General features: G+C 40.7%; 1 protein-coding gene across 1 annotated transcript in view; it reads right to left on the bottom strand.

The window, feature by feature from the left end:
* klhl5 (kelch-like family member 5) overlaps positions 1-26,264 on the bottom strand; it is a 57,343-nt gene extending 31,079 nt beyond the window's left edge. The window contains 3 exon segments of the mRNA XM_034188227.1: positions 610-746; positions 16,689-16,877; positions 25,556-26,264. Coding sequence (XP_034044118.1) covers positions 610-746; positions 16,689-16,877; positions 25,556-26,139 — 910 coding nt within the window. The 5' untranslated portion in view covers positions 26,140-26,264.
* Positions 26,265-26,889: the final 625 nt, after the last annotated feature.

Below are 26,889 nucleotides of genomic sequence, written 5' to 3'. Positions count from 1 at the left end.
AGCCATGAAACACCTCAAAAGCCAACTGCCAAATTCGTTTCAGTCCCATAAGAATGGTCAGGTCAGGTCAGGGAGTATGTGCTGGACATCACAACATCCACACTATGGAACTCTCTTAGGTCCTGAAGCGCAGCCATCTAAGCAGACATCTATTCCATCCCCATGTCTGAAAATGGACCCTCCATCTGCTACAGCAAGGTGAACGCGGGCATCTCTGCAGCCTTTTCCTCAACATGATGCAAATGACCACAACACAAAATATAGCCAGAGACCTCTCAACTTTTCTTGTGGAGTTTTTCTTGCTAATTGCTGAGAATCAAGGTGGCCAAGAAGCTCACTGTTGCTTGTTCCTATGCTTGTCGCCTGATCAGGGTGTTTGTTACTGTCAAATTAAAGTTGACAGCCAATACAAAACCATCCTATAATTTAATTATTGATATGACAAACATGTTAAATTAGAGCATACCATCTCAAATAGAGTCAATGCCCAAGTATTTGTGGCCCTCGCTGTAATTGTTAAATAACTGTGCTCAAATTTGACCTTCACTTATAATGTGAGCAAATGTATAAACTCGTGTTTATTTTAGGGACATCTGTGTGTTTTTATACCTGTGTATGCATATTGCACCAGGACCCATAAGGCATCAGGGTCCACTCCCTCCATCTTCACCTCGTCCTGCTTGGCCTCCCGCACGTCACTGGTGAACATTGCAGCAAAGTAGTCTGACACGGATGAGAGAACTAGTCTAAAAGGAGGAAAATTTAGGAATCAGATTATGGACAGCTCTAATGGGGAACAGAGTACCATCGTTATTAGACCTGACAGGGAAGATGGAGATAAAACAGATTCGAACAGATGACAAAAGCTTTCAAGTATTACTCTCTATGCTTCCAGAACTAATTTAATCAATCTGATTCCTTTAACCATTTAAGACAGAAGTTGTTCAGAATATGTGTTCCATCAAAAGCAATGTGATCAAAAGTAGATACTATAATACTACTAATACTAATATATACAATATCAATGGAAGTTGGGGGGGGGTGCATCCTGAACAACTACTGCTCACAACTGGTACCACATTAGTAAGTACGTCCCTTCGGCTGCTCCCTTGTTTGCACTCGGGGTCACCACAGCAAATCCAAGGTGGATCTGCATGTTGAATTGGCACAGGTTTACGCCGGATGCCCTTCCTGACGCAACTCCACTTCACATGGAGAAATGTGGCAGGGGTGGGATTTGAACCGGAACCTTCTGCACTGAAACCAAGCGCACTAACCACTTGGCCACCACTCCTGCTAACTGGTACCACATTAAAGGTCTTTAAATTGTAGGAAGATGACAGGAAATGACTGAAATTTGGAAAAGATGTTTAGAAGGTCACCGCCAACAGTACAACACATACATACATAGATGTGTTTGAATTTTTCATGTTCAAGACTTCAGCATTGTGGTAACATATTTCCTAACTCACGACAAAGTCACAATCTGAAGTGAGAAAGTACCCTACCATAATCATTACTATCATATACTACAATACTGTAATTTCCCAGGTACAGGTCAATAGTGTTTGCACTTTTTTTCCTTTCATTACTTTGATAACTAGGTTGTGGAAAAAAAATATTTTCATTGCAGACATTTTTCATTTGTGAGCTGTCTTTCTTTCAAAAACTACTATATTGTTTTACACACAGGACTGTAGCCATAACAGCAAGAGTAGAGAGGAAGAACAATAAGAGACAAAGATAAGGCGTAACGTCTTTTACATTTTAGCAGACAAATGGTATACAATGAGAAGGCTGCTGAAGGACCCAGAATGATTGTCTTAAGACTTATTTGCCATCACAGTGTTCCAAACCGGCAACCCAATTAAAGCAGAAAATATGAGTAATTTTTGTTCCATTGCTGTTGAGGTATGCTGTTGGTAATGAGGCGGTTGCCTCTTCAAAGAAAAATGGCGTTCTTTCAGATCATAGCACTGTTTTGCATTTTTGATGTGGTGCTATACAGAACATTCTCTGAAATCTAAATTCATTAAACTGGTTGTCAGCATTTTTTCAAGATTTTCTGCTTGTGTGTGTGTCTAGCCATGGGTGTGCCTATGCCACCTAAATCTAAAGATGGCACACCTATTATAAACATAAAAAATTTAGCTGCTGTCATGTTAATGTGCAAAGCACTGTGTGCAGCTCTGAAACTCATCATTTTCAATGGTGCTGGTCCCACACACAAGTAGGTTTTATGAGTTCTGCCTGGTGAGAGCTGCGTGCAGCAAACAGGGGAACATGCACACTTGAAAAGGATATGACAGATTTTTAAGGCAAAGCCTGGCCTGAAAATGATGCTATCTAAACATCACATTTAATAAATTATCTGAAGTTGATTAATTATTAAACTGAGAAGGAGCATTTTTGTTACACTTCAATGGAATGGCTATGCAAATAGGTCCTGAATTCTGTTTTATAAATCATTTTGTTTGCTGTGGATCAAGGCAACCTAAAACCCCACAGACACAGCTACACCCCAGTTTTAATAAAAATTCAGTCACTGCATTGTTAAATAATCATGACCCCATTATAGGGAGTAAGGGTGACACATAGACATGCGCGTGCGCGCGCACACACACACACACACACACACACACACACACACACACACACACACACCCCTTTGGCTGCTCTGAAAGATGTGTTTGGGACATTTATGGTGAATGGTGATGATAAAAATCATGCAGATAAATGTGCACACAGTCTCACAAAGACAGAGATTAGCTTCTTCACATAGGAAAGAAAAAACATCACGTTTTTCAAATTCCATAAAGTAAACAGAAACCCCAACAAGATGACGGGGTGGAGGGGGGTGGGACCCTCCTGGCAAAATCAGTATATTTGACTTTGATATGATCCCATTAGTGAAATGACAAGAGGCTGTTACAGTATCTGATTTTTTTTTTTTTTTTTTTTTTTGACAAAATCCTCAGTTTTATTCCGTAACAGAAAAACTCAAAAGAAACATAAAGTGACTTAACCTGCCACCACAAATGGCCTCAGACCTGTACAGGAAAAATAAATGCAGATTTGATTCACAGACTTGCTTCAGTTTTTCAATCACTCGTGCTTCTTTCATAAATAATGCAGTGAGGGCTTGTGGGTAATAAAGTTATCACTGCATGACAACATCTCAAGTTTCCCATCACTCACTACAGACCAAAGGCAAAAATATTCCTTTCCCCCCCCAAGTATGTAATTTCTCCAGACATTAAAAAAGTGAGGATTAACCCTAAAGCAACCAAGCTATTTTAGCGACAAATATGACAGAGTGGGGTTATTTATGACCCCATTGACTTTATATTGGAATACTTCTATATAAATGCTTGTTTTAGGGTTCTTCATATTTATTTCACTCTCTAATATACATCCATCATCCTTTTCATCCTCACTCCGAGCATCAAGAATCAGTCTCAATGCTTGTGCAGCTGTAAAGCTTGCTATTCTGAGTATGTTGGCCATGCTTCCCTGCAAAACAGTAAAATATAATAATTAGAGTTGGCAAATTACAATACCATCTGAAGCTATAATGTCAAAAATCTCATAGATCTTCCCGGGGTCACAAGTGACACTGCACAAGTGACAATGCACAAGTTTGGATTATACTTACCACACGGACCAGCTGATCCTTGAACAATTCTATGAACAAATGCAGGACAAATAGCAAATTAACAGTAGGAAACTTTTTTCCGATTAAAATTAGAAAAATGGTACACAAAAATATACTCCCGGGGTCATAAATGACCCCGCTAAGTTGCTTGAGGGTTAATGTGTCAAAAACCGCACACTGAGTTCTTATACCCCCATCACACATACTCCGACTGAGGCCGAATGGCGTCAGAATGACACATCCGGCCACAATCCGGAAGTATTGAGGTGCGGTCTGAAAATCAACAGATGGCAGTCTCTGATCAAGATTTCATCCCATTCCATTTGCATCTCATGAATTCTGACTTTAATCATGAAGAATATTATGAGAATAGTCCAACATTTTTTTCAAGAGGCAAGCAGTGGGTGATATACTATGACCTTCTCAGACTTGTCAGAAATTTTTAAGACATCTCCTTTGCCAGAGTTCTTGTGGCTGATTCTTCATTCAACTGCAAACCACCAAATGCTAGGACCCCTTCACACATAACACAAAATACGCAGAAACCGGAAGAAAATCCACAAACCAAAAACAAAATGGGGAACCACGAAACATTCTCCTTGTTATCAGGAGGTACACATAGTCGGACAGGTGTGCACAATACCACGGCGACAGTTAGGTGCACGCTCGTGCTCGCGCGCATGAACAGTGTGAGCATGTGGAAAGTCACGCACACAGTAGCGGAGCAAAAAATTAATAAAACGCCACAATTTATTATACTTAATTCCTCTTATAAAGAGCAGATTTAACCTTTGCCTAGACGTACACCAGGAAGTAATGAAATGACGTGGATTACTGTTCTCTCTTTCATGATTTGCATGAATTACCTGATGCGCTCGTCTCATGAAGAGCCGGCTGGCTCCCGTGTCATGAAGAGCCGGGCTCTCGCGTCGTAAACACATCAGCCAGCATGGCGTGTCCAGCGCACACTGATCCGCTGCAAATATGATATGCGTTTTAATTATTACAATGTGGGGAAATCCCACAATGACATGCACCTCGCGGAGGCGTCCCGTGAGGTGATTTCCTGCATAGCACAATATTCACCAGCATTGCGGTGCGCTGACGCGGTGGTCAGCTAAAGCAATATGTGTTTTAATTTATTTCCATGTGAGGACAGCATAGCGATGTCCACGCCTCACAGTACAGTTATATGAGGTCATATCCCACAAGCCAGTACAGGTGTTCCCCAGCTGTGACTTGCGAATACAGATATCTGAACAGCTGCAGGTCACAGCGATATGCCCACCTGTGTCAGCGGACCTCACAGCTCACAGAAACAGTGGGCGTTCAGCACAGCCACACCCATGTGTATTGCTTGGTAAGCACACTTGTGGATCACTTAGACACTTTTCACAAACAGCTTGAATGTGGTCGCCTGCTGTCTACTCGTGCTAGAAGCGTAAATAGCCCTGCCTTTTCTAAGTGTCCAGCAAGCAGTGTTAGATGTTCGTGTACGACACCTAGAATTTGACCGACACCTGAAAGAGGAGTCGAATGGGCACTTGCCCAGCACTCTGTGTATTTCGGCCACTGGTGGGCGCAAATGGTTGTCGCAACAGCTGTATGAGGTGTTTGAGGCAGCTCCGATTTTTCACAAGTGGCATTTGACTCCTCCATTGTGCACCATGCTGCCTCAATCATGTTATGTGTGAAGGGGCCTTTAGTGAGATCACAAAGGCAGTGAAACAGTTGAGGGTGAGGAAAGCTCCAGGGATCTTCCAGCATGAGAATGGCCGGAGTTACTGCTCTTCTGGCACTGCAAGCAATTTGTTTCAGTCTGGGAGATGGGTATCATCCCATCTAGAAGAAAGGCCTTGTTGTCCCAATTTAGACAGGAAAGGGCGATTGAATGCATTTCAACAACTATAGAGATACGAGGGGTGATTGAGACGTTTTGAGCCTGATATAGAAAAAGTATGGCATGGTTCTCCATGTTTTGCATTCTGGGACACCAACATTTCTTGAGAATGTGTGATGTTTTGACTCATGGGGTGCAATGTTGGGAAATTTTGGTTCATCAGAATGCAAAAGATGAAGAACCACGCCTTACTTTTTCTGGTCAGGCTCAAAACTTCTCAATCTCCCCTCGTATTATGTTGTCCTCTGTACACGGGAAGGTGCCTGCAAAGACTATTCTTAATAGGGTTCAGTTCCAGCTACTTGCTGCTCAGTGACTGGTAGAGTCGGGCTACACCTCAAGAAATCACACATCAACTGTGAATATATCAGCAGTGCTTCTATGCAGCCTATGCTGATTGTCACAAAGCATTTGATTCAGTTGACTGGCCTGCTCTCTGAGACATCCTGAGAATTCATGGGATCCCCAAGAAGTAGCTGGACATCATAGCCAGCCTATACACAGATACTGTGATCACTGTATGGAGCACAGGCACCTACTGAGGTTTTTTCCAGTGAAAACTGGTGTTCGTTAAGAACGTCTTCTGACACAAACACTTGCTCAGACACAGGCCCATAAACATTTGGACAGTGTCACAATTTGTCATTCATCACCACATCATACATCACCACAATAGGGTTGAAATGAAATAATCAATATGTGCTTGTAGTTCAGACTGTGGCACAGAGAAGGATTTTCTTAAAACTGAGAAGTGAAGGTTTATCTTAAGTTTGCCAGAAGGTACGAGAGATTCTTGCATGATGTCTGCACTTAATTTACTTGAAAATGAATATTTGAGCTTTTAATACTACCACGTAGTCACGGGTATGCCACCTAAATCTGACATACCCAGTATGAAGCTGCTGTCATGATCAGTTGCAAAGTGCTGTACGCCGCTATGAAATCCATTATTCTCAATGGTGCTAACTGTGTGCAAAAAGCAGGTTTTATGCTAAATTCTGCCTGCTGAGAGTAGCATCCAACAAATGGGGGAACGCTCACACCTGAAAAAGAAGCAAACACGGTGGATAATGGGTGGATATAATTAATTTTTAGGGCAAAGTCTGACTTGAAAACAATGTAATCAAAAGATTAAATTCAACAAATTATAGTTAATGAAGGTTCTGATTTTTTTTAACTGAGAAGGAGCATTTTTCTTGCTCTTCATTGGAACATTTCTGAAAGTAGACTTTTTGTTTTTAGTAATTTCAGACAGTGAAAGAAATGTTATGCACAATCCAAATTCACTCAGTCAAAGTGCACTGATATCAGATTATTTGTTTTATGTCCCCTCCTTTCTGAGTGGATTAAAGATGTAAACTAATGAATCCTGCTTAGTTTAGTCATAACTAAATACTTCACAGTAAAACTGTCCAAAGTGGCCCAAATATGTTTTAAACCATTTAATTCATGTATCTACAGAAACAACATCATAATGTGAATGCAGGTTTCATTACAGCCATTTCTTCCAGGGGTGGCACGAGAACATTTTTGATTGGTTGGGGAGGCATTTAAAAACTAATACAGCAAAAATGAGATGCAAAGTAATAATAGGCTATACATTATTCTTAACCAAACAGTTGCTCTGCCATCCTAAACAGTTCAACAGTCCAAAATTCCAAAACCTCTCATCACTCACAGTTGTTGGTATTTTTAACAATAAGCTTTAGCACTGAGAACCTGCGCTCTCAACTTGAACTCCTAATGGGAAAGGTTAGCTATAACTTTGTAACACCAGAGAAAATTTCAAATTCAATTTCAGGGGCACTTCTAAAATATTAAAACTAATAATAATAAAATAATAATATATATAATATATGGCTGTTTGTGCAAAATTTTGTGTTTTTTGGGGGGGTAAAAAATTCAGTCCCACCCCCCGTTCATTTCAATAGTGGCCCTGAAAGGGGTGTTACCATACATGATGTCATCAAAGTCCAGTTTTATGAGAGGTTCACATCCCAGATGTGACAATCTGAATAAGACAATATTTATGGAGAACATTTCTGCTGTCAGCTATAATCCTGTACACACTGTGCATACATTTTGTCATCATTCAATATTAGAACAATAAAAACAGCTTGTGTGAAACTATATTTAATATCTTGATTGAAAAGTGCTTTGCACAAATGATAGCTGTGTCTGGGAAGAAAGGCGGACAAACAGCAGGATTTTCAGTCTTCTCAAGCAGATTGCAGAACGATATAAAAACACAACTTTCTATTAATTTATCAAAAACATTTTAGCGTACTGCTCCAGTCATCATGGAAAAAAAACCCCACCAATTCAATATTTTTGAGGTGTTTAGAAACAATAAAAGGCAAACTGTACACAGGTGAAGTTAACCGTACTTTGTCCCTGCGCTTGGAGGTCTCGGGGTCACTCGGCTTGTCTGTGTCTGTCCCCAGCACCTCTCAGACAACTTCTGGATTTATCGTACACCAGTGTCTGTAGCAGAGGGCCATTGGTCTTGGATCTGGAGGGCATTAACGTTTGGATCAAGCCTCATATTCCTGTCCCAACCAGACTCGAACCCGACAGGCATTTTCTGACAAAACCTGTTATTTCCATCCAAAAAAAACATCCCTGCAAACAGGAATAAAGTCATTAGATCCCGTATTTTCTTACTTTTTAATTAACAAAAACAGATGTGAAGTAGACCTGCACACACAGAGTAGATAAAGTCTTTAATCTGACCTATTATTGTTTCCTTTCATCCTGTTCCACAATCACAGACACACTGGTGTCCAAATGAGACGCCCTTGTTTTGGAAATACTTGAACTCCTTTTTGTAGAAACCGTTTGTGAATAAATACAGCATTTTTGAAGAAGTCTCTCAGTTATCTTAAAAAGAAGACCTGAAAGTTCAGCTACAATTTGCCAGAAGGTACATCTGAGATGCGAACATGCTCCTCTATACCACTTCATCATGAAGATGTATAACTGGGAATACAAATGCAAAACATGCAGTATGCAGTCACTCAGTTTTTCAGAACTATCTACTTTCCAATTTCAATTTTCAATTTATTTCATGTATATAGTGCCAAATCACAACAAAGTTGCCTCAAGGCGCTTCACACAAGTACGGTCTAATCTTACCAACCCCCAGAGCAAACATACCGGCGACAGTGGTAAGGAAAAACTCCCTCTGATGATATTGAGGAAGAAACCTCAAGCGGACTAGACTCAAAGGAGCGACCCTCTGCTTGGGCCATGCTACCCAACACAATTTACAAATTAATTTATGAAACAAATATACAGGCGGGCCCGACCAACACACGTGTCCAGCCCAACACACGTCCTGTGAGCGGCGTGCCGCAGAACAGACACCACATCATGCCGAGGTGCGCGCTCTGCCACCGTTGCAGCCCAAAGGTGAAAGATGTTTTATGTATTTCCACATGAGGACAGCAGGCACAGACACACACTTCATGGTGGACAGTTGTAAGGTAATGTCCTTCAAAACACGGTATGTGTTCTCCAGCTGGGACGTCCAGGTCCAGAGATCTGTCCGTTCAGCCCACAGAACTGTCACTGTCCGTTTCTTTGCTCTGTGATTAATTATTTTAATTATTTGTTATGTAATTGTGTATGTAGTCATTGTAGTACTTATTTATATACCTGTCCTGGCTGTGGTCTCTGTGTTTTTAATGTGATGCATCGTGTGCACTGAGCCGCCATTTCCAGCTGTCAGTGAGTCACTGGCCAGCGATCAGCTGAGAGGTGGCTCGCTGTGCTGTGTGCACTCAGACGTGGCTGGCCGGTCCCCATCTGTACATACATATCAGCATTTCATGCAAGTGAACCCCCCCCCGCATGTCACATGTGTTGCAGGGCAGAGCAGACACTCTGGCATGCCACGTGTGTTGCGTGGCAATGCCACATTTGCGGGGCACTTTGACAATTTTCACAGCCAGCTGGAAAGTGGTCGCCTGCTCTATGTTTGCGTGCTGACTGCGCAAATGGCACATTTTTTTAAGTGCTCCGTGAGTGGTATTGGATGTTCGTGTGTGACACCAAGAATTTGAATGACACCTGCTGAGAAAGGGATCAAATGAGCACTCACAGAGCACTCTCTGTCACAGAACACTCCCTGTCTGTCTGGTGCTGGTGGCCACAAATGGTTGAGGCATTAGAGGCGGCCCCGATTTTTCACGAATGGCATGCAATTCCTCCTTTGTGCGCTAATCGGCTTCAATCGTGTTATGTGTGAAGGGGCCCTTACTTATGCAACCCATCATCTTGGCTTATATATTTTTAATTAATTAATATCAAGTTGTAGAGATTTGGTTTGAGTTTAAGGAAGATAATTTTAGACATTTTTATTTTTGAAATGGCAAAAACAAATTAAAATATGTGAAATATCAAGTGTTCCAATACTTCTGGAGGGCACTGTAATGTGGATAACTCTATTTGATCCTAAAGTATTTCTAGCACAAACAGGGGGTGCATTTTTCAACAACCCACATTTAGCAGATTTTGAGATCTGCATGCTATGTTTACTTTTATTTATTTGGGTTTTTTCAGCCAGGATTACTGTTAGTAATTTGAAACGCACCAACTTATAATGTGGATAACTCTATTCATCCTAATGTGTCTCCAGAGAAAAACAAGTGAGGCAGTCATTTTCCACCAACCCACATTTTGCAGCTGTCAAGAACAATTTATCAATTGATACAATAAAACAGGCAGACTATGCAAATGGGCCATAAATATTATTTTATTTGAGATCTTAAAATAAGAATAAAAACTCTTGTACTTTTTCTTTTTCTTAGTTTTTGCTTTGGGTCAAGGCCACCTAAAATCCCACAGACACACCTGCGTGTGTGTTATGAACTCTACAGGTGTGTAACCTCATTAGTAAGTATGACACTGGAAACTTGGCAGATAGCCCCAAGCAGATGTTTCCGTGCACGCAGAAAAAGATGTCAAACTGTAGTTGGCAGGAAACTTTTATGCCACTTTTCCACTCAGGTATGTCTGTTTCTCTACAGTGCCTGTCTTTCTCCCTGTGACACATGCATAATTTCAGCTTCGTTATTTCTCAAGTGTAGCTTTGTGTTACTCACTGTGAGTGACACGGTATACACCATAAACTTATTTCCACACAAACACAAAAGCGCCACCTCAAAGGCAAAGACATGGCAGTCTGCGTGTCACTTTCTATTGGAAAGAGCTGAGTGCAGACAAAGTACCACAAAGAAAAGAACAGGAAACAGAAAACATCAAGTCAGGAAACCAGGACAGGAATTTGAAATGAAGTCACTGTGTTGTGTGTTGGGGGGTGTGGCTGGATATTTTGGTGTTCTTTTCTTTTCTTTGCTCTCCAGGTGGCATGAGAACTGATTTGTCTGTGGAGAAGGTGCTGGCTGAAGAATCCTTCACCCTCATCAACATCATGTGTAGCACCTGTGAATGGTGCTCACATGCAACCTTAAAGACTTTCAGCTGAAGCAGATAATTGGAAGGCGTTCTGCATTTAAGTCATGTGTGATGCAAGCAGAACTGCCGGGAACTCGACCTTGTGATGTTCGTTTGTGAGACGCTGAGGACCGCGCCTGGGTTTGACACATCGAGCCCGTGAAGCAAGGAAGGGTGAGGGACACATGCTGTCAGCACACATCAAAGGTGATTGTTTGACTAATTGTTGATAGTAACTTGGTATTTTGTTACGCAGTAAACTTGAATTGTGATGAATCGCTTCTCACTGCTGTGGCATGCGGACAAGTGGTCCTCCACCTGTTGTGAGAAGCTGCTTATTTGCATAAAGCTTAAAATACAGACCTGTATGTGTTGCTGATAGTGTGTGTCTTTTGAAGGATATTAGTTGTAACTGCTAACTTACCTCACCTCTTCTATGCTTCGCAGAGAGTCGGTTTGTCGTGTCCACCTGGGGGGTGTTTGGCGGTGGTAGTGGGTCCAGGAGCGTCGGGCTTCGATCCTTTTAGGTGCTGGAGAGCGTGCCAGCCTTCACTCCACCAGAAGGACGCTATTTTGGTTTTTTTACACTTTTTATGCACCAGTGGGTGAATAAATATATTGTTTTTGGAACCGCTTTTCTGGTTATTTGTAGCGCTGGGTTCCGTCTGACGCAGGTCCACTCCTCAACCCGCGTCGACACATAACACACTGTTTGCATTTTACTGTGGATGTGTTGGACATACACACACAGTGAAGGCTGATGAGAGTAATTTACAAAAAACAAAACAAAACAAAAAAAAAAAATCAGAGGGAGGAAAAACACATTTTAGTTGGGGAGAAGTTGGGGAGAAGTAAATAAATAAAAAGTACACATACTATAACATGGCAAATGTACCATAAAGATACATAAATATTCTACCACAAAGGTAAACAGAAATTTCCAACAAATTTAAATACACTGTGGACTTGGAGACACCACATACAGTAAAGGCAGACCGACAGTGGCAGCTCAATAACAGCAATAAATAAATATATTTGACAAAATATAATGTAATTGGAAAACGCTCAGAGAAAAGCTCTGCACGCCAATATATGTATTTTTTGTGTGTGTGTGCTTTGTGTGTCGCACCTTGTGAGATTACATACGTACACACACAGCCTGACTTTTGTTCATTTTGCTGTTTGCAACAACATCTGCAAGAAATGCAGCTTATAAGTAGCCTATTCAGCATTTATTGTTGTCTTGGTGTGTATGCAGAACATGTAAACAAGCAAGTGACACGGAGAAAGGGAGTGCATGTTTTGTTCCCAGAAAAGCACTTTTATCCTAGACATGCAATAAATCAATTGTAAACAAAACACCTGCTTTCAAATGGAGATGTCTTACTCCTGACTACTTTTCTGGCAACCACAAAGTGTGTATAAAAAGACCGTTCTCACCAATGTGATAATGTTAAAGGGGAAATATCTTCTTTGAAAATGGTATTTTTTATATTCATCTATCGATTAAGCAAGAAACATCTGTGTGAGTGCAAGTATGTGGCTCACATATCTCTCTGACTGTCAGATCAGCCTCAGCTTTTGGATATGGCTCGCACATGGCACGATGTTGTGCATCCGTTATTATGAATATTTTGGGGAATAATTTTCAAAACCTTTATTTTGAAACCTTTATTTCCATTACAGAGTTGGCCCATTTGGGAAATGCATTGCTTCTCAAAACATGCCTACGAATAAAATCAAGTGCACCCTCTCTTCTTCTATGGTGTTTGTGCACCAGTTTAATCGGCTAACGCTATCTTAGCCTTAGCTGAACAATCAATGTGTCCCACAATTTACCCAGACTGAGTGCAAATATTAATAAATTAAGTAGTTTTATTTATAGTCCAGTGTCTTTCATGTATTTAAAAAGCCAACACTTCCCCCTCCCACTTGACCTTATGTCTAAAACTGTGCACCAACATGGACTCCCAAAATCTCCCAAAATTTCCTGTATTGCCTACTGTGTCGATAGCATGGCCCAAGCAGAGGGTTACCCCTTTGAGTCTGGTCTGCTTGTGGTTTCTTCCTCAAATATTCAGAGGGAGTTTTTCTTTACCACTGTCGCCTGTGTGCTTGCTTTAGGGGTTGGTAAGGTTAGATCTTACTTATGTGAAGTGCCTTGAGGCAACTTTGTTGTGATTTGGTTCTATATAAAAGAAAATAAATTGAAATAGTCTGCAGATCACCTAAACAAATTCATACTTATTACAATATTCCACCATACATACCCTTTACTCTACCTCAAAAAAGAAATCTAACCAGATTGAGTCTTCAAAAAACTTTTAAAAATCATGCTGCTGCATTACTGTTTTTGCTTTTCCTCAATGGCCAAAAAAAGCAAAAGGCACTAGTGGTATTTTCACATTAGTGGAATGCGGTTCAACTGCCTACAGTGTCCTTGCAAAAAGCCAAAATATATAAAAACACAATTGTTATCAACCAATCCACACATTTCACAACAAACCTGAATGTCCCTGACCAGTGTTGCCACAGTTACTTTGAAAAGTTACTTTATTTGTATTTGTAAATATATCTGTTCTTTTTTTTTAACTATATTTTAAATACAATTTTTATATGTACAGCGCTTTGGTCAACTTAGGTTGTTGTAAAGCGCTTAACAAATAAAATTTGATTGATTGTTTGATAAATATTTGTTACTTTATACAGTTATTTCATTAGCAGCTGCAGACAACTTGTCGGCAGCTGCTGAATGTAACTAATAAAGTAACTAGTAATCTAACTAGTAATCTTAAGATTGAGTACTCAGAAAAGTAACTAATATGCATATGTTGCGGACATGAATGAGCGAAGGTTGTCAGCATCTCACCATGTAATTTAGGCCCTTCAGATTTTATATTGAGTAGATGCTTCAGGGGAGCATTAGCATGGGAATAACCGTTCAGCTTTTGGGAGAGATCTGCCCCCCCCCCAGACTCCCCTGCCTTTTTAAGCATTTTTTTTATTTGCCTCTCACATGCCTGGAAAAGCTCCTCGCCATCTAACCATGTCCTTTAGGTCCTTCAGACTTTTTCAGTAAAATTGTTCTTGGGAGCATGACTAGCAGCCTCATACGACCATCCATGAAAAATCTACTTAAGCTCCCAATCTTCTATAGGAATACAAACTTCCTACAGGCACTGCACTAGTATGTATCAAAAAAGGAAAATGATTAAAAATGATGTTTTAAATTTTAATGTGTTTAAAATGTAAAAACATCCAAGAGTGAACAACTTTTTTTTAGGCAATGTGTACATACGCATTATTTTTTAGACCGAAGCACACCATTAGCATTCTCACACAGCGGGGTCTTTTGTTTCTTGCCATCTGTGCCTAGGGGACTAAATCAAATTATGCAGAAGAGGAAGGCAGTCAAAGAAAAGGGGTCTTTCTGTTTTTTGAGGGCCTCTCTTCACTCTCATCTGTGTGCAGATGGACTCTGCTGCTGCACCGATGGACACATGCCCAACGAGCGACAGACACAGTGAAGTGTGATCTATGAAGTGGATAACTGTGACCTGCATATCTGTTTTTGATAAGCCGAGGAGTACAAAGAGCGTGACTGTGCTCATGTTTTAAGTGTGGGTGAAAGACTTCATCCACGCAGCATCGAAATAGTTTTCATTGATGCTGGCACCCCGCAGCCAGTTGATGCAGAAAAAACTCTGGTGTCATACAAGATCCTGCTCTTCATCGGACATCCAACATGACATGATTAGCAGGCTAGTGTGACAACATTTTCATCTGTAGCCACCATTTGTTGCGCATTGCATTCCCTGGATTAAAAAAAAATTAAACCCCTGATTTCTTAATTATGAAAAAAGATCTTGTAATGATGAGATCAGGTGTCTGATGATCTTGCAATTATGAGATCAGGTATGTAATTTTTTTTTTCCAAGTCCGGCTTCCATACAATGCACTTCCATACTTCCAATCCCTCAGTAAAGACAAATGTGAGAATTTCCGGTCAATTTGTAACCCTCGACTGTACACTGTGAGTGCACACAAAGTGTGGATTTTCACCTAAGATGTTCCTGGATGAATGAAATTCCAGGAAATTCAGTGAGGGATACGAGGCACCCAGACTGACACGTGCCCGGCCAGGGGTTAGCCCCTCTTTGTCCCTGATTATGATTATGACAGACGCCACATTGACCAATGCTTCGCACAGAACCACATACCGCACATCCACGAAGAAAACGTTTTTATGCAATTGATGAATTACACAGGGACAGGGCATTTCACCAAAATGAGGCTTCCTCCGTTCTTTGTGAATTACACCGATCTTGACATGCAGCCTGCTGCAAGACGGGAGTGGGCAGTGCAGTCTTGTTTGAGGGTGGGTGCTAAAGGGTTAAAATATGACGCAATAATACTACATCCGGGGACAATCCTTGTATGTCCCATCAGAAACATGGCAGTTTCTCTGAGTTTTTAAGCAAATTACATGGCAAACAAAGTGAAAATGCAAAGAAAAAGTGACAATGCGGTGGAAAGCGGACATGTGTCACGGTTTGTTTATGACCTGGAGCTCAAACATGTCAAGGCGGTTGTGCAGGTGAGAGACTGCAGCTACTCAGTCAAGGTGTGTAGGCTAAAACTTACCGACATTACCTCAACCATTTGCCTTGTCTTCCCTTCTCCACTAGGAACGGAAAAAACTGCAGTTTTCACGACTGCTTCAGTGATTGCAGCTGAAAACAAAACAGTACACCAGCTCTCCATGTGAAGTGATGCTGTGTTTGTGTTGCACAATGGCAGGCTGTCCCCGGAAGTGGTCAGATCCCACAATATCACACAGGGGTTCAAACGAGACTGCGCTGCCCCATTAAGAGATCTTTTCTCGTAATTACGTAATTTTTTTTTATCCAGTGAATGCACTGCACTTCCATATTTCACCAAACAGTTTGACAATGAAGAATTTACTTCTGACATGAGGCACATAGTCAGGCTCCTCTGCAAGTTGTGCACTTTGACCACTCAAGAAGCAGGATTACAAACATGTCTAAGAACTCCCAGACTCTGGAAATTCTTCCCAAAAGTATCACAGAAATCCAAAGAAATGAGAGTAAAAAAACAAAACAAATTACCAAAAATAAATAAATAAATAAATAAGTCAGCATTTTTCTTGAGCATTTCATATATATTTTGCTGTTTTGTACATGTCTATGTTTTTAATGTATTGCTTTATTATATTATTCATTCATTTTCTGCCACTTATCCAGGTCCACATCATGGTGGCAGCTAAGTCCAGTGTTCTACGCTGAAAAAATTAAACATGTTTAATTTCTTGCGTCCTCCTCGCGTACGGCTCAGAATACTGCTGCGTAAGGGAGCAAAAACATGGCGCAAAGCTGCTTAAACTCAGTGTGGATGGTACACCACAAAACGCAATTCTACGTTGGCCCCAGTGTGAAAGGGGCTTAAGGTTAGTTGATACAACATCCTCCAAAGTGACAAAAATAAGTGTGGATCCATATCTGATCTACTGTGGTAACACCATGGAAAAAAAGGGGGAGGGGAGGCTGAAAGAACTTACTATTTCTGATTATTTATGTTCTCATTTGACAAAACTGTACAAAGAATCATAATTATACACCTTTCTAACACTAATAAAGGCCAGTCAGTGGGTTGTACCTGTGTGCAGGTATGCGTCTGTCTCCAGCCACCAGTGTGACGTCACACAGCTGTCGGGTCCTCAGGTAGCTCTCCATCTTACGGAAGGTAATGTCAGCGTGGGACAGAGCGGTGAACACACAGTCTTCTGGACATGCACAAGGCTCCATAGACATGCAAGAGGACAGTGTGGCACTGCTGTTTGACGTCCTGGATCCACACGGTGACATAGAGATAAGAAAAGACACAAAGAGAAGGTGGAAGCTTTTAGTGCATGTGATTATGCAGATTATTTTTATTCTAGACAGAACCTCGGATTTGCTGTGGAGTGCAAAACAAGGGAGCAGCTAAAGGGACTTACTTTTACAGATCAGAGGTGTAGAAAAGAGGTCGAGCAGCTGCCCTGCATCTTTCAGGTACCACATTTTCTTTGCATTACTCTCAGGTGCACACTCAGTATTTCCTTCAGTTTTCAGCAAGGTTACGGTATGTCACCAAAAGGAGACAAAAGCTCTTTAATGGTCCAATTACTGGGAGTAAATGGCCAGATAAATTTAGCTCACTTAAAAGAGAAGCTGACAATTAAAAGCCTGTGGGAGCCGAGCCCATAGGATATGCAGTAATTTACTCAACTCCATAATGGCAGAAAGCTTTCATGTGTCTCTACTAACAACAGGAAAATAAAAGCAGTGTTTTCAGACAGGATTTCACATTCGCTATTCTCTAGTGGAAATGTTGAAGCTGAGGGCTGTTACATCGTCTTCTTTCAGCATGAGATGATGAGGAGTGTGAGGTAATGTGCGCTAAAAAGCACTGAAGTATAGCTACCCTGTGAATCATCAGCCATCACGGCTCCCAAAGCAGCATTTAATATATGAGAACCAGAGCTACACGTCCATTTTTAATTTAGCAGCAGAGGTGGCAGGACTGGTCCTTCAGCAAAGACGCAAGACGCAAAGATAAGAAATTAAGTGACACTCCATGGATGATCTCATTACAACTCTGCAAGAGTAATCGCTCTTTTAAGAATGCATGCATGTCTGTGTATGCTCGTGCATGGCTGCACATGCTCGTGCATGTGTCTAACCAAATTCAAGGCTCGTTTGCATATCAAGCTACCCTACAGCGCAATTATCCACAGGCACCTCTCATTTTGGTAATTACAAAATGTGCTCTTTTGCAGAAGATATATGTACAGCATAACTTGAGTTTTACTCTAAAGATCATATTTTATGTGAAACACCCAGTGTTGTATAAAGTACCGGAAAATCACACTTAAGTAAAGTACAGATACCCATTAAAAAAATGACTTTGGTAGAAGTTCAAGTCACCGATTGAAATGCTACTCAAGTAAAAGTCTTAAAGTATCTAGTATTTATTGTACTTAAGTATGACAAGCAATGTACAACTAAATGTACTCAAGTATTGAAAGTAAAAGTACAAGTAAATGTTAATAATCAAAAACGGACTGATTTTTTTATATTACAAAGTTTATCTAGGCTTGTAAATGACTGGTAGTATTAGTCAAAATACTGAAAATTGTGCACATCACACAAAAACACTTCAGAAACAAGGTTTCAAAACCTAAACAAGAGTAGGCTACTCACTAGGTGTCCACAGGAAACAATTATTTATTTATATATGTATTTATTTATTTTCATTGTTACATGGTTTTATCTTTTCTGTTGTGTTTTTGTTTCATTAGGTTCTTTTTGTCTCATTCTCTAAAATTGTATTGTAACATTATTAGTCTATTATTATTGACTATTATTGTCTATTATGTAGACTATTATTGTTGTTGCTATTATTAATATATTAATAAAAATAAATTTAAAAAAATTACAATTTGACTCTTACAACAACAAACGCTGAGCCATTAATTATAAAGAAAACGAATGCACACAAACGTGCTGATGCGAACAGCTTAATGCTAACTTTAACATTGAAAACGCCATAGACATGCTAATGCATTAGCATTGGTCCCGTTTTTAAGTTATAAAATACATCTATCATCTGTTTCTGAAGACCATAACAGGTCAGTTTAAAATAAAAATATTAAATATTACTCACAGACATATGCTCATCAGAGTTTTAGTGGGGAAATTTTAGGATAAAGCGAAATAAACAATGAATCCACGAATCGTAGATCGAAGGACTGCTTTGATCCGTATCACTGCTTCAATTGGTTCAAGGTTCAAAGCAAAGCCGCGCTGCAGAAAAGTTGATTACAGACCCACTGCAGGTCTGTAATAAATGTAAAGAAATTATCATTTCCCTGACAAACAAGTGCGCAACTGCAAAAAAGCCTACCGGCCATGCCTCATGACAAATCGGCCTGACTTTGTTGCAGTCACTAGTAATCAGTGGTGTCTCTGGGGGAAAACATGACTTTTTTCGTGTGTGGTTTTTTTTTGTTTTGTTTTTTGAACGGCATGGCGCATAGAAAATGTATCTGAGTAGAAGTATGCAATTAAGGTCGGAAATGTAGTGAAGTAAAAGTGAAAGTAAGCTGAATTGAAAAAAACTCAAGTAAAGTACAAAGTCTTCCAAAATGTACTTAACTACAGTAGTGAAGTATTTTTACTTCGTTACTATACAACACTGGAAACACAATCAAAATCAGTTAAATTTGTACAAGAATCATAGAAATAAATTTAAAATGTAAAGGAGCTTGAATAATATCTATTCATGAATATTTTGGAGTTAAGTTTGTGGAATTGATGTGCTAATCTCCACTGGCAAGTTTTGGGATGCCTGTCTTTGACTCCTACGTATGTTTATGTTTTATTATTTACAGCAAATATTAATCATCACTCACTCCATTCCACCTCCCAACACCAATCATTGCTTTAAGTTTCCCTTCGTGATGCCATTCAGACCCAGTGTGGCTTTCTGGTTATGATTCTGCCTTCCATATGTGTGTAAGTGTGGGCGACTGTATGTGAGCAAGAGAAAAGAAGAGTAGCGTGGCTAAATGCTGCCAGAGGAGATGACTTTGAAGTGTGGGAACGCTGCCTTGTAGTCCTCTTAATTGAGCCTGGCACCAACTCAACAGAGAGAATGAGCAAGGGACAAAGAGAGAGAATTTCTGGGTTGAATCTACTCTAGAGCGAATTTTTTTTAACCTATTGCACCAGGTAAGGACAGTCATGTAACTGTCATTCAGGGCGTCACTCCTTTTTCAAATAGCAATGTAGACTTATTCTGGCCAGGTGCTAACAGCTAATGCAAGTTCAACTTTGTCCTGTAAGCTCACAAATGGGGTGATCACACACCAAAGGTCATGTTTCAACGCTCTGTGACATTCAAGTAATTTTGTTTTCCACATATTAGTTATAAACCAATGAAAAAAAAAATTACATTAAACGTTCAAGGGTAGCATAGATTAGGAAGAGACAGAGAAAGTGAGAGTGGGAAGCAGAAAGGGAGAAGCTGAGTGGGGTGACTTGGGAAGGGCAAGGCAGAAGTGATATGTGCATCCACTCTGGGATTCTGTGTGCATCCATGATCCCATTTGGGATTCTGCCACCCCTGCTTGAGGAATGTTGTCCATCTCAGAGGGAGGAGATGAAAAGCAACTAGGACAATTCAAATATAATGTACAGTAAAAGTCCTCCATATATACTGCAGAAAGGCCTTTCTTTGTGGGTACAAGAACCACAACATGCAAGGACGAGGCTTAAAGATACTGGTATGTGTTTTTTCATTATAAATCATCAGACATAAACATGTGAGTGCAGTCAGATCTACTTAATACAAAATGGGATGCCCTGCACAAAGAAAAAAATTTCTTGCTCGCATAGAATTTACAAAGAAAATTGGATGAAAATGTATGTAATGTAGAATGAAATGTAGATGAAAGAACCTGGAATACTGGAGAAAAAAAATACACCTGCACTTGCTCCCAGTAAAAGCTCTCTACACTATGAATCATTTATATTTTCTGATGCATGTCTGGGGAACACAGAATATGTTACGAGGCTTTCAGGTGCATCATTATAGCAGTATAGTAAACACACACGCACACAAATAAAACACGTACATTCTCACACCATCTGTTTCTATCTTTACATCACATTTACTGTCGTATGATAATAAAGACATAAATCTGCGAGTTGGTGCAGATGTACTTTAGAAGAGTTTGCATACTTTAACTGCTTTGTTTTTCTATCTCCATGGCAACTGCTATTTGAACATCTTTTCAGTGCCAACTAACCTTTATTTATATTTCATACTTTTGACAGTTAACTGCTCAAAAAGCTCCCTCACTTTTCCAAAGCCAAGCCTGTATCTTAAAATCTCATTTTGTCTAACACTTCTACCTATACATGTTCAATCTACAATGACGTTAAGTATACAGTTAAACCAATATATCTTCATATTTGAGAAAGTATTGGTACCTTACATGTTAATTATTCCATTCACAGAATCCAGGTTACTCTTTTGTCGAGTGACTAATCCAATTGATAATGCAAATGTACAGTATTTCTTAGCTGTTACAGCTGGATGGTCACGCTAATTCTCAGCTTTGAGTACTAGCTGGAGGATCTGTCTGCAAAACTATAATAATGTACAATAAATGTCATGTCCAGAATGTACTGTAACTACATAGCGACACTTTGCCCTCGAGTACATCCATCCATTTTCTACCAATAATCCTGTTGAAGAGTAATGTGGGTGCTGGAGCCTATTCCAGAGTACACTGGGTGAGACACAGGAGGCACCCTGATAGTTTGCTAGACATTACAGGAATAAAATCTACAGCACAGACGGATGAGCATATTCACTCTCACAGTCACACCTATAATCATGTAGCGCTACCAGTTAGCCTAATCTGATAACATGCAAACTCTGCATAAAAAGGTCCCAGTTCAGGTGGAAATCCATATCCAATTTTCCCGTTACGTTGTGACACCGTTAGCACCCCACCCCCAAGTCATATTGGCAAACTGGACGACCAAACTGCCACATTCATAAGAATACATAATTTCTGTGTGAGCGCATCTTACTCCTTGGTGAAAGAAGAGAAATTAAGATGTCTAAAAGGTACCAAGTCATCACTCTCTCTGTCTTTTAACTTACCCCCCGAGAGGCCTTCCATTACTGCATCCTGTATGAACATCCTCTCCACCGGTGTAAGATTTACCAAGCAGGAAGATGGTTTTTTAAAAGACTTTCTGTATATTCAGCAATAGATCAGGAGCCTTAAAGAGATTCCACCTCCCCCACAGTGATAAGAGTTATGATAACAGATTTGGTGTAACAGCAGCTGGAAATACACAGAGCTTCACTGACCCATAGTTTTATGAGACTCCCATTTGGTCTGTGTATCGTGTTCTTGCCTGTACTATTGGCTTTCTCAAAATTTGTCATTGTTATTGTTTATTATATGTTGCTACAAGTCACACAATGGTAATAAACCAAAGATTTTTTCATTAAATTAGGTTTCTGTGGTGCTAGCTTTAATCATTGATTGAAAATACAGTTCCAGTGGAAACATGCATTTAAAACTTTAATAATATTATAAATTCTGAATACACAAAACATGACTTTTTTCTCCAAGGGTTTGATCACATATTACAGGTAAATGGGAGCTAAATAAAATTTGATGTTAATCTCACAAAATGTGGATCACTTAAATGTTGCACATAACATTTCACCACACACACACACACATACACACACACAAGAAATGTAGCTTCAAAACACTTTGTTCTAGACTTTTGTGACATATGTAACAGAAATCCATGACCAGACTTGTGACCACACTATAAGACATGCACACTCAGCCGATCTGCAGTCTGTGTGAAACCTTCATGAGCTACTATATACTCCATGAATAATCGATAGAATAAATAATAATAATAATAATAAATAATAAATAATCGACAGCTGCAGCCCTATATTGTACCCTCCCTGTAGTCTCCATGTCAAGAAATTAAGAACTGGGACACCCTCAAAGTTATGAATTAGAGGGGTGGGATCTTGTAACTTTTTTGTAATTGCCCCAGGGGGCTCAAAATAGTGGGTGCTGTAACTTTGGTCATAAGAGGTCAACCATGGAATGGTTTGGGTTTTTAAGTTTGGGTACCATACCCATCTCACAAAAAAAAAAATTCAGCCCAAACCAGGGGGATCAACAATCCAATGTATGTGATATTGTCTTATCCTCAGAAAAATCGATAATTAATCTAAGAAACTGATGTGAAAAGTGCACATTTCCTCTGTGCACACAGGAGTGCGCGCATGCAGTGGAATCCATGCAAACTCCCCTGAAATGTAAAAAATAAGAAATATGTTTCCTTTTATCTCATTAAGCAAAAATGAGAACAAGTTATCATTAGAAAAATCTTTGGTAAACATCCTAAAAATGTAGAAGATGGCTTCTGTCTCCTGCTACATCTCCGCTAATCATTTAGCCCTAGGGTGGGCAGCGCGAGCTAAGACAGGGCAGGTTTTCTTTGCAACCAATCACCTCAGTAGGTGGCTTTATTGATGAGCTCCTCCCCCGATCATCTGTGAAATCACCCACTGAGGTGATCGGTAGCAAGTTAAACCTGCACTGTGTTGACATAGCCCAACCCTGACTGAACTTTCCAGCTCTTGTAGCAGTATCACCGTGTCTTCTTTGAACCAGAAAGATGAAACTGAGGGAACATTGTAGGACAAGGTGAACAGTTTTGGAGTCACCAAAATGGCAATCACATGATCTAATGACATCGATGCATAGGAGGCTTCAGGCGGTCTTACACTGCTCCTGCTCCTCCTCCCTTCAGACAAGAGGAATAACAAGCAGTAGTAGCTCTGGTCCTTTCAGAGTGATGGAGCACTGGCTGGTTCTTAAAACCTGAAATTTCTTTTATTTATTGCATTGCATTTATTGCATGCATCATCTCAGTGTCACCTCACTATCTTAGCTTGTTGAAAAGATGCAAATATGACCCCATTAAGTCAAAACGTTATATGATAACTATATTTTTTTTTCCTTGAGCTGCTCCCATTTGGGGTTGCCACAGCAGATTATTTGTCTCCATCTCACCAATTCAGTGTGGAACTTCACATTTTATGATCCTCATATGGATTAGGAACAATTTTTGAGACCACATGCCCTTCTGATGCAACTCCAGATCTAAAAACAGAATGAAGCTAGTGTGCGTGTTTTCATGGTGGTAGGAAACCACAGTATACAACGGTAAACTGTCATTTCAGGCACCACAGCGTTAATCCAATTTAACATAAACTACTACTTTGCATTAATGCACCCACAACTGAGGCAGTGGAGCAGAATGATTCACTGAATAATCAGTTACTCTATTTCTTAAAAATGGCAAGTTTTATACCCTGATATGTTATTGGGCCACGGGATTAATCTTAAAAATAATCATGCAAATAACTGTGAGCAAATACATGTTATAAAATTGTTAGCTGGTGTTCTATGTATAAAGATGTTCCTTTCTACAGCAAAAAATGTAGTTTTGAATTTAGCCAGAACACCTGATCCTATTTTTTTCCAGGACATTCAAAGTACACTGGTTATGATCACAACACAGGCAAGACAATGGCAACCGTTCTGTAATATCTAAAATTCAGGAGCGCTCTCTCTTTGTTCCATTAACGAGTGGTGCTCAGGGAAGCACAAAAAAAAAAATGAAAGGCATCGGCAGAGTGATGCGTGTACCCTGTGGTGCACATAGCAAATGTGTTTTTCAGACATCACTGATGTAATTACACGATGTTTTATTAACATCATCATGATGTCACTTGTACCACATAATGACAAATGATTAAGGGTTGAGGATATTTCCTGGAAAATGTGGGGTTTTGGACAATTAGGAGTTCCTTTCATGATGTTTTTGTTTTCATAATGCCATTCATTCTATTTGACTGCCAATGATTGATTGATATATGCTTTACATTGTCACTTTAGACCTATTGGTTCGTGGAGATATTCTGGAAAACATGCTTTGACCAATCTTCTACAGAAGTCAATAATAAAGCAAATAATCCAGAGACATTCACTAAATGAATAGTCCTACCAAGTTTGGTGAAAATGTGTTTGAGGTATTTGTTACACAGACAGACACACGACTGATGACAATACCCTGTGCCAAGGCCAGTGTGCGGGGTAATAAAGGGTGAGCCATGTCCACCACTTTGAGTATGAGCTGTCCTGCTGCAGTAGAGTGCCCCACTGACAGTACATTTAAGGACAATTTTGTGCCTGTGTCCATTAATATTTCAAATAGAACAAACAGCGAAGGGGTGAGCAAAAAGGTCTGCAGCACTTTATTTGTGTGAATATGGCAGACATAATATGAGAAATATTTAATTTAGACCTATAGGCGTGGCTGTGTAATTTACAAATTGCCACAGGTAAATATCTGGATCTTTGCTCATGTTTTCTGTCTTTTACTGTTTTATATACAAACCACTCTACCAGACTGGCATGCTGTTAAAACATGGAAGAGCTATTATTCCTTCATTTCCTATAGGGGCTTGTGCCAATCAAGGGTCATGGGGCAGAAGAGCTATTAATTATTAAATAATTTAATGTGAAAGAAAAATAAAAGCCTAAAAATGAGTGGCCACGTCTTTTTGTAGTGCACTAATTTAAGAATATCTGTTTAATCAACTAATTGGCACGGGTACTGTTTTAATCTGAAGACAGACATTTGTTTTATTTATTGGATGTAGTATTTGCGTCATGTTATATGTAAAATTATATGCTTGGAATTTCTAGGTTGGTTAGTTCCCAAACTGAAAGAGGTGAAAATTGGAGAACACACAAAGAAAATGTGGAGGAACTAAAACTTCTGAATGTGCTGTGGAAATTATCAGAAGAGACAAATTTCGTTCAGGGGGATTCAAAAGTTTATTTTCTCTCCTACCTGCAGGAGCTGGAGTCGGTTTCCAGGTGGTTGTTCTCCTCGGTGCGCGGCGCGGCTGCGGCCACCGGCGGCTCCTCGTCGCCACAGCGGCGGGCGGAGGGTTCGGGTACCAGCGGGGACACCGGGGCCTCGCCGCGGGGCTCCATGCTGGTTCCACCGCGAGAGTAACGATGGGGCGGCGAGGAGACCCACGACAGCGCCGCGGCGGAGCTCCGGCACTCTGGCTGGCTGAAGGAGCGGGGACAGGAGCTCCCCGTCGCTCCAACTACCGCGCCTCCCGCACCGCTCCGACTCCCCACCGGGTCAGCAAACTTTCTGCCGTCACAGAGGTTCGACCCGGTGCTGCCGCTGGCCACCAGCCCGCTATGCCTGCTGTTCACGCCGGTTGTGTTCGAGTTGCTACCACCGCTAACTGAGGGTCCGTCTCCGCTGCCGCCCGTTCTCCTCGCGGGGAAGTAGTCTCCTTGAGGCGGGGAGTGAGGCGGAGGAACCGCGGGGTGACCGAACCACCTCCATCGGATCCTGAGGATCTGCTTCACATCGAACTCCTTCCGCGAGGAAGAGTTCGAGCCGCCGCTCGACATTCCACGGCTCGAGACGGAAGGAAATGGCGGGGAGAGCCTGTGCCAGTCTGCCGCTGGCTGTCCACGCGTCTCCCCTGGCAACCGCGCGCACGGTGACCGCGACCGACTGGAGGCAGCGCGGGAGAGACAGAAGTATAAGAGAGCGACTCCTTTCTCCTCATTCCTCCCTCCAGAGAGAGGAGGAGTGCACAGCGACCTGTCAACACTCTGATTCAAACTCTCACCACTCACGGAAAATGTATGACTACTGCACGATTCATTAAAAAAAAATAAATAAATCATGCTTTACACAGAGTACACAGCTCTTCTAAGGTTAAAGTGTTTATATGGGCTAATAACCAGATTAAGATAATATTGTGGCACACTGCCATGGAAACTATCTTCTGATTACCTTAATCAGAATGAGGTCATAATCGGAGCAAGTGCATTGTAGATATTAATCAGACAATGACGTCCTGTTGGAGTTTGAACAGCATCTTCAGGGGATGAAATGACCCAGTTTTAGTCATTAATCAGACTTTCCACTGGACCATATATAAACAGGAATATGACTGGAATACTCTTTGGACAATTTAGCAGGGGTGGTGGCCAAGTGGTTAATGCACTTGGTTTCAGTGTGGAAGGTTCCCAGTTTGAATCCCACCCCTGCCACATTTCCCCATGTAATGTGGAGTTGCATCAGGAAGGGCATCCCTTGTAAAAGTTGTGCCGATTCAACATGCAGATCCATCTGGGATTTGCTGTGGTGAC

The sequence above is a fragment of the Thalassophryne amazonica genome, chromosome 15 (assembly GCF_902500255.1).
Source record: "Thalassophryne amazonica chromosome 15, fThaAma1.1, whole genome shotgun sequence".
Taxonomy (NCBI): Eukaryota; Metazoa; Chordata; class Actinopteri; order Batrachoidiformes; family Batrachoididae; genus Thalassophryne; species Thalassophryne amazonica.
The sequence above is the reverse complement of the archived record's forward strand: the minus strand, read 5'-3'. Positions and strand labels throughout refer to the sequence as shown.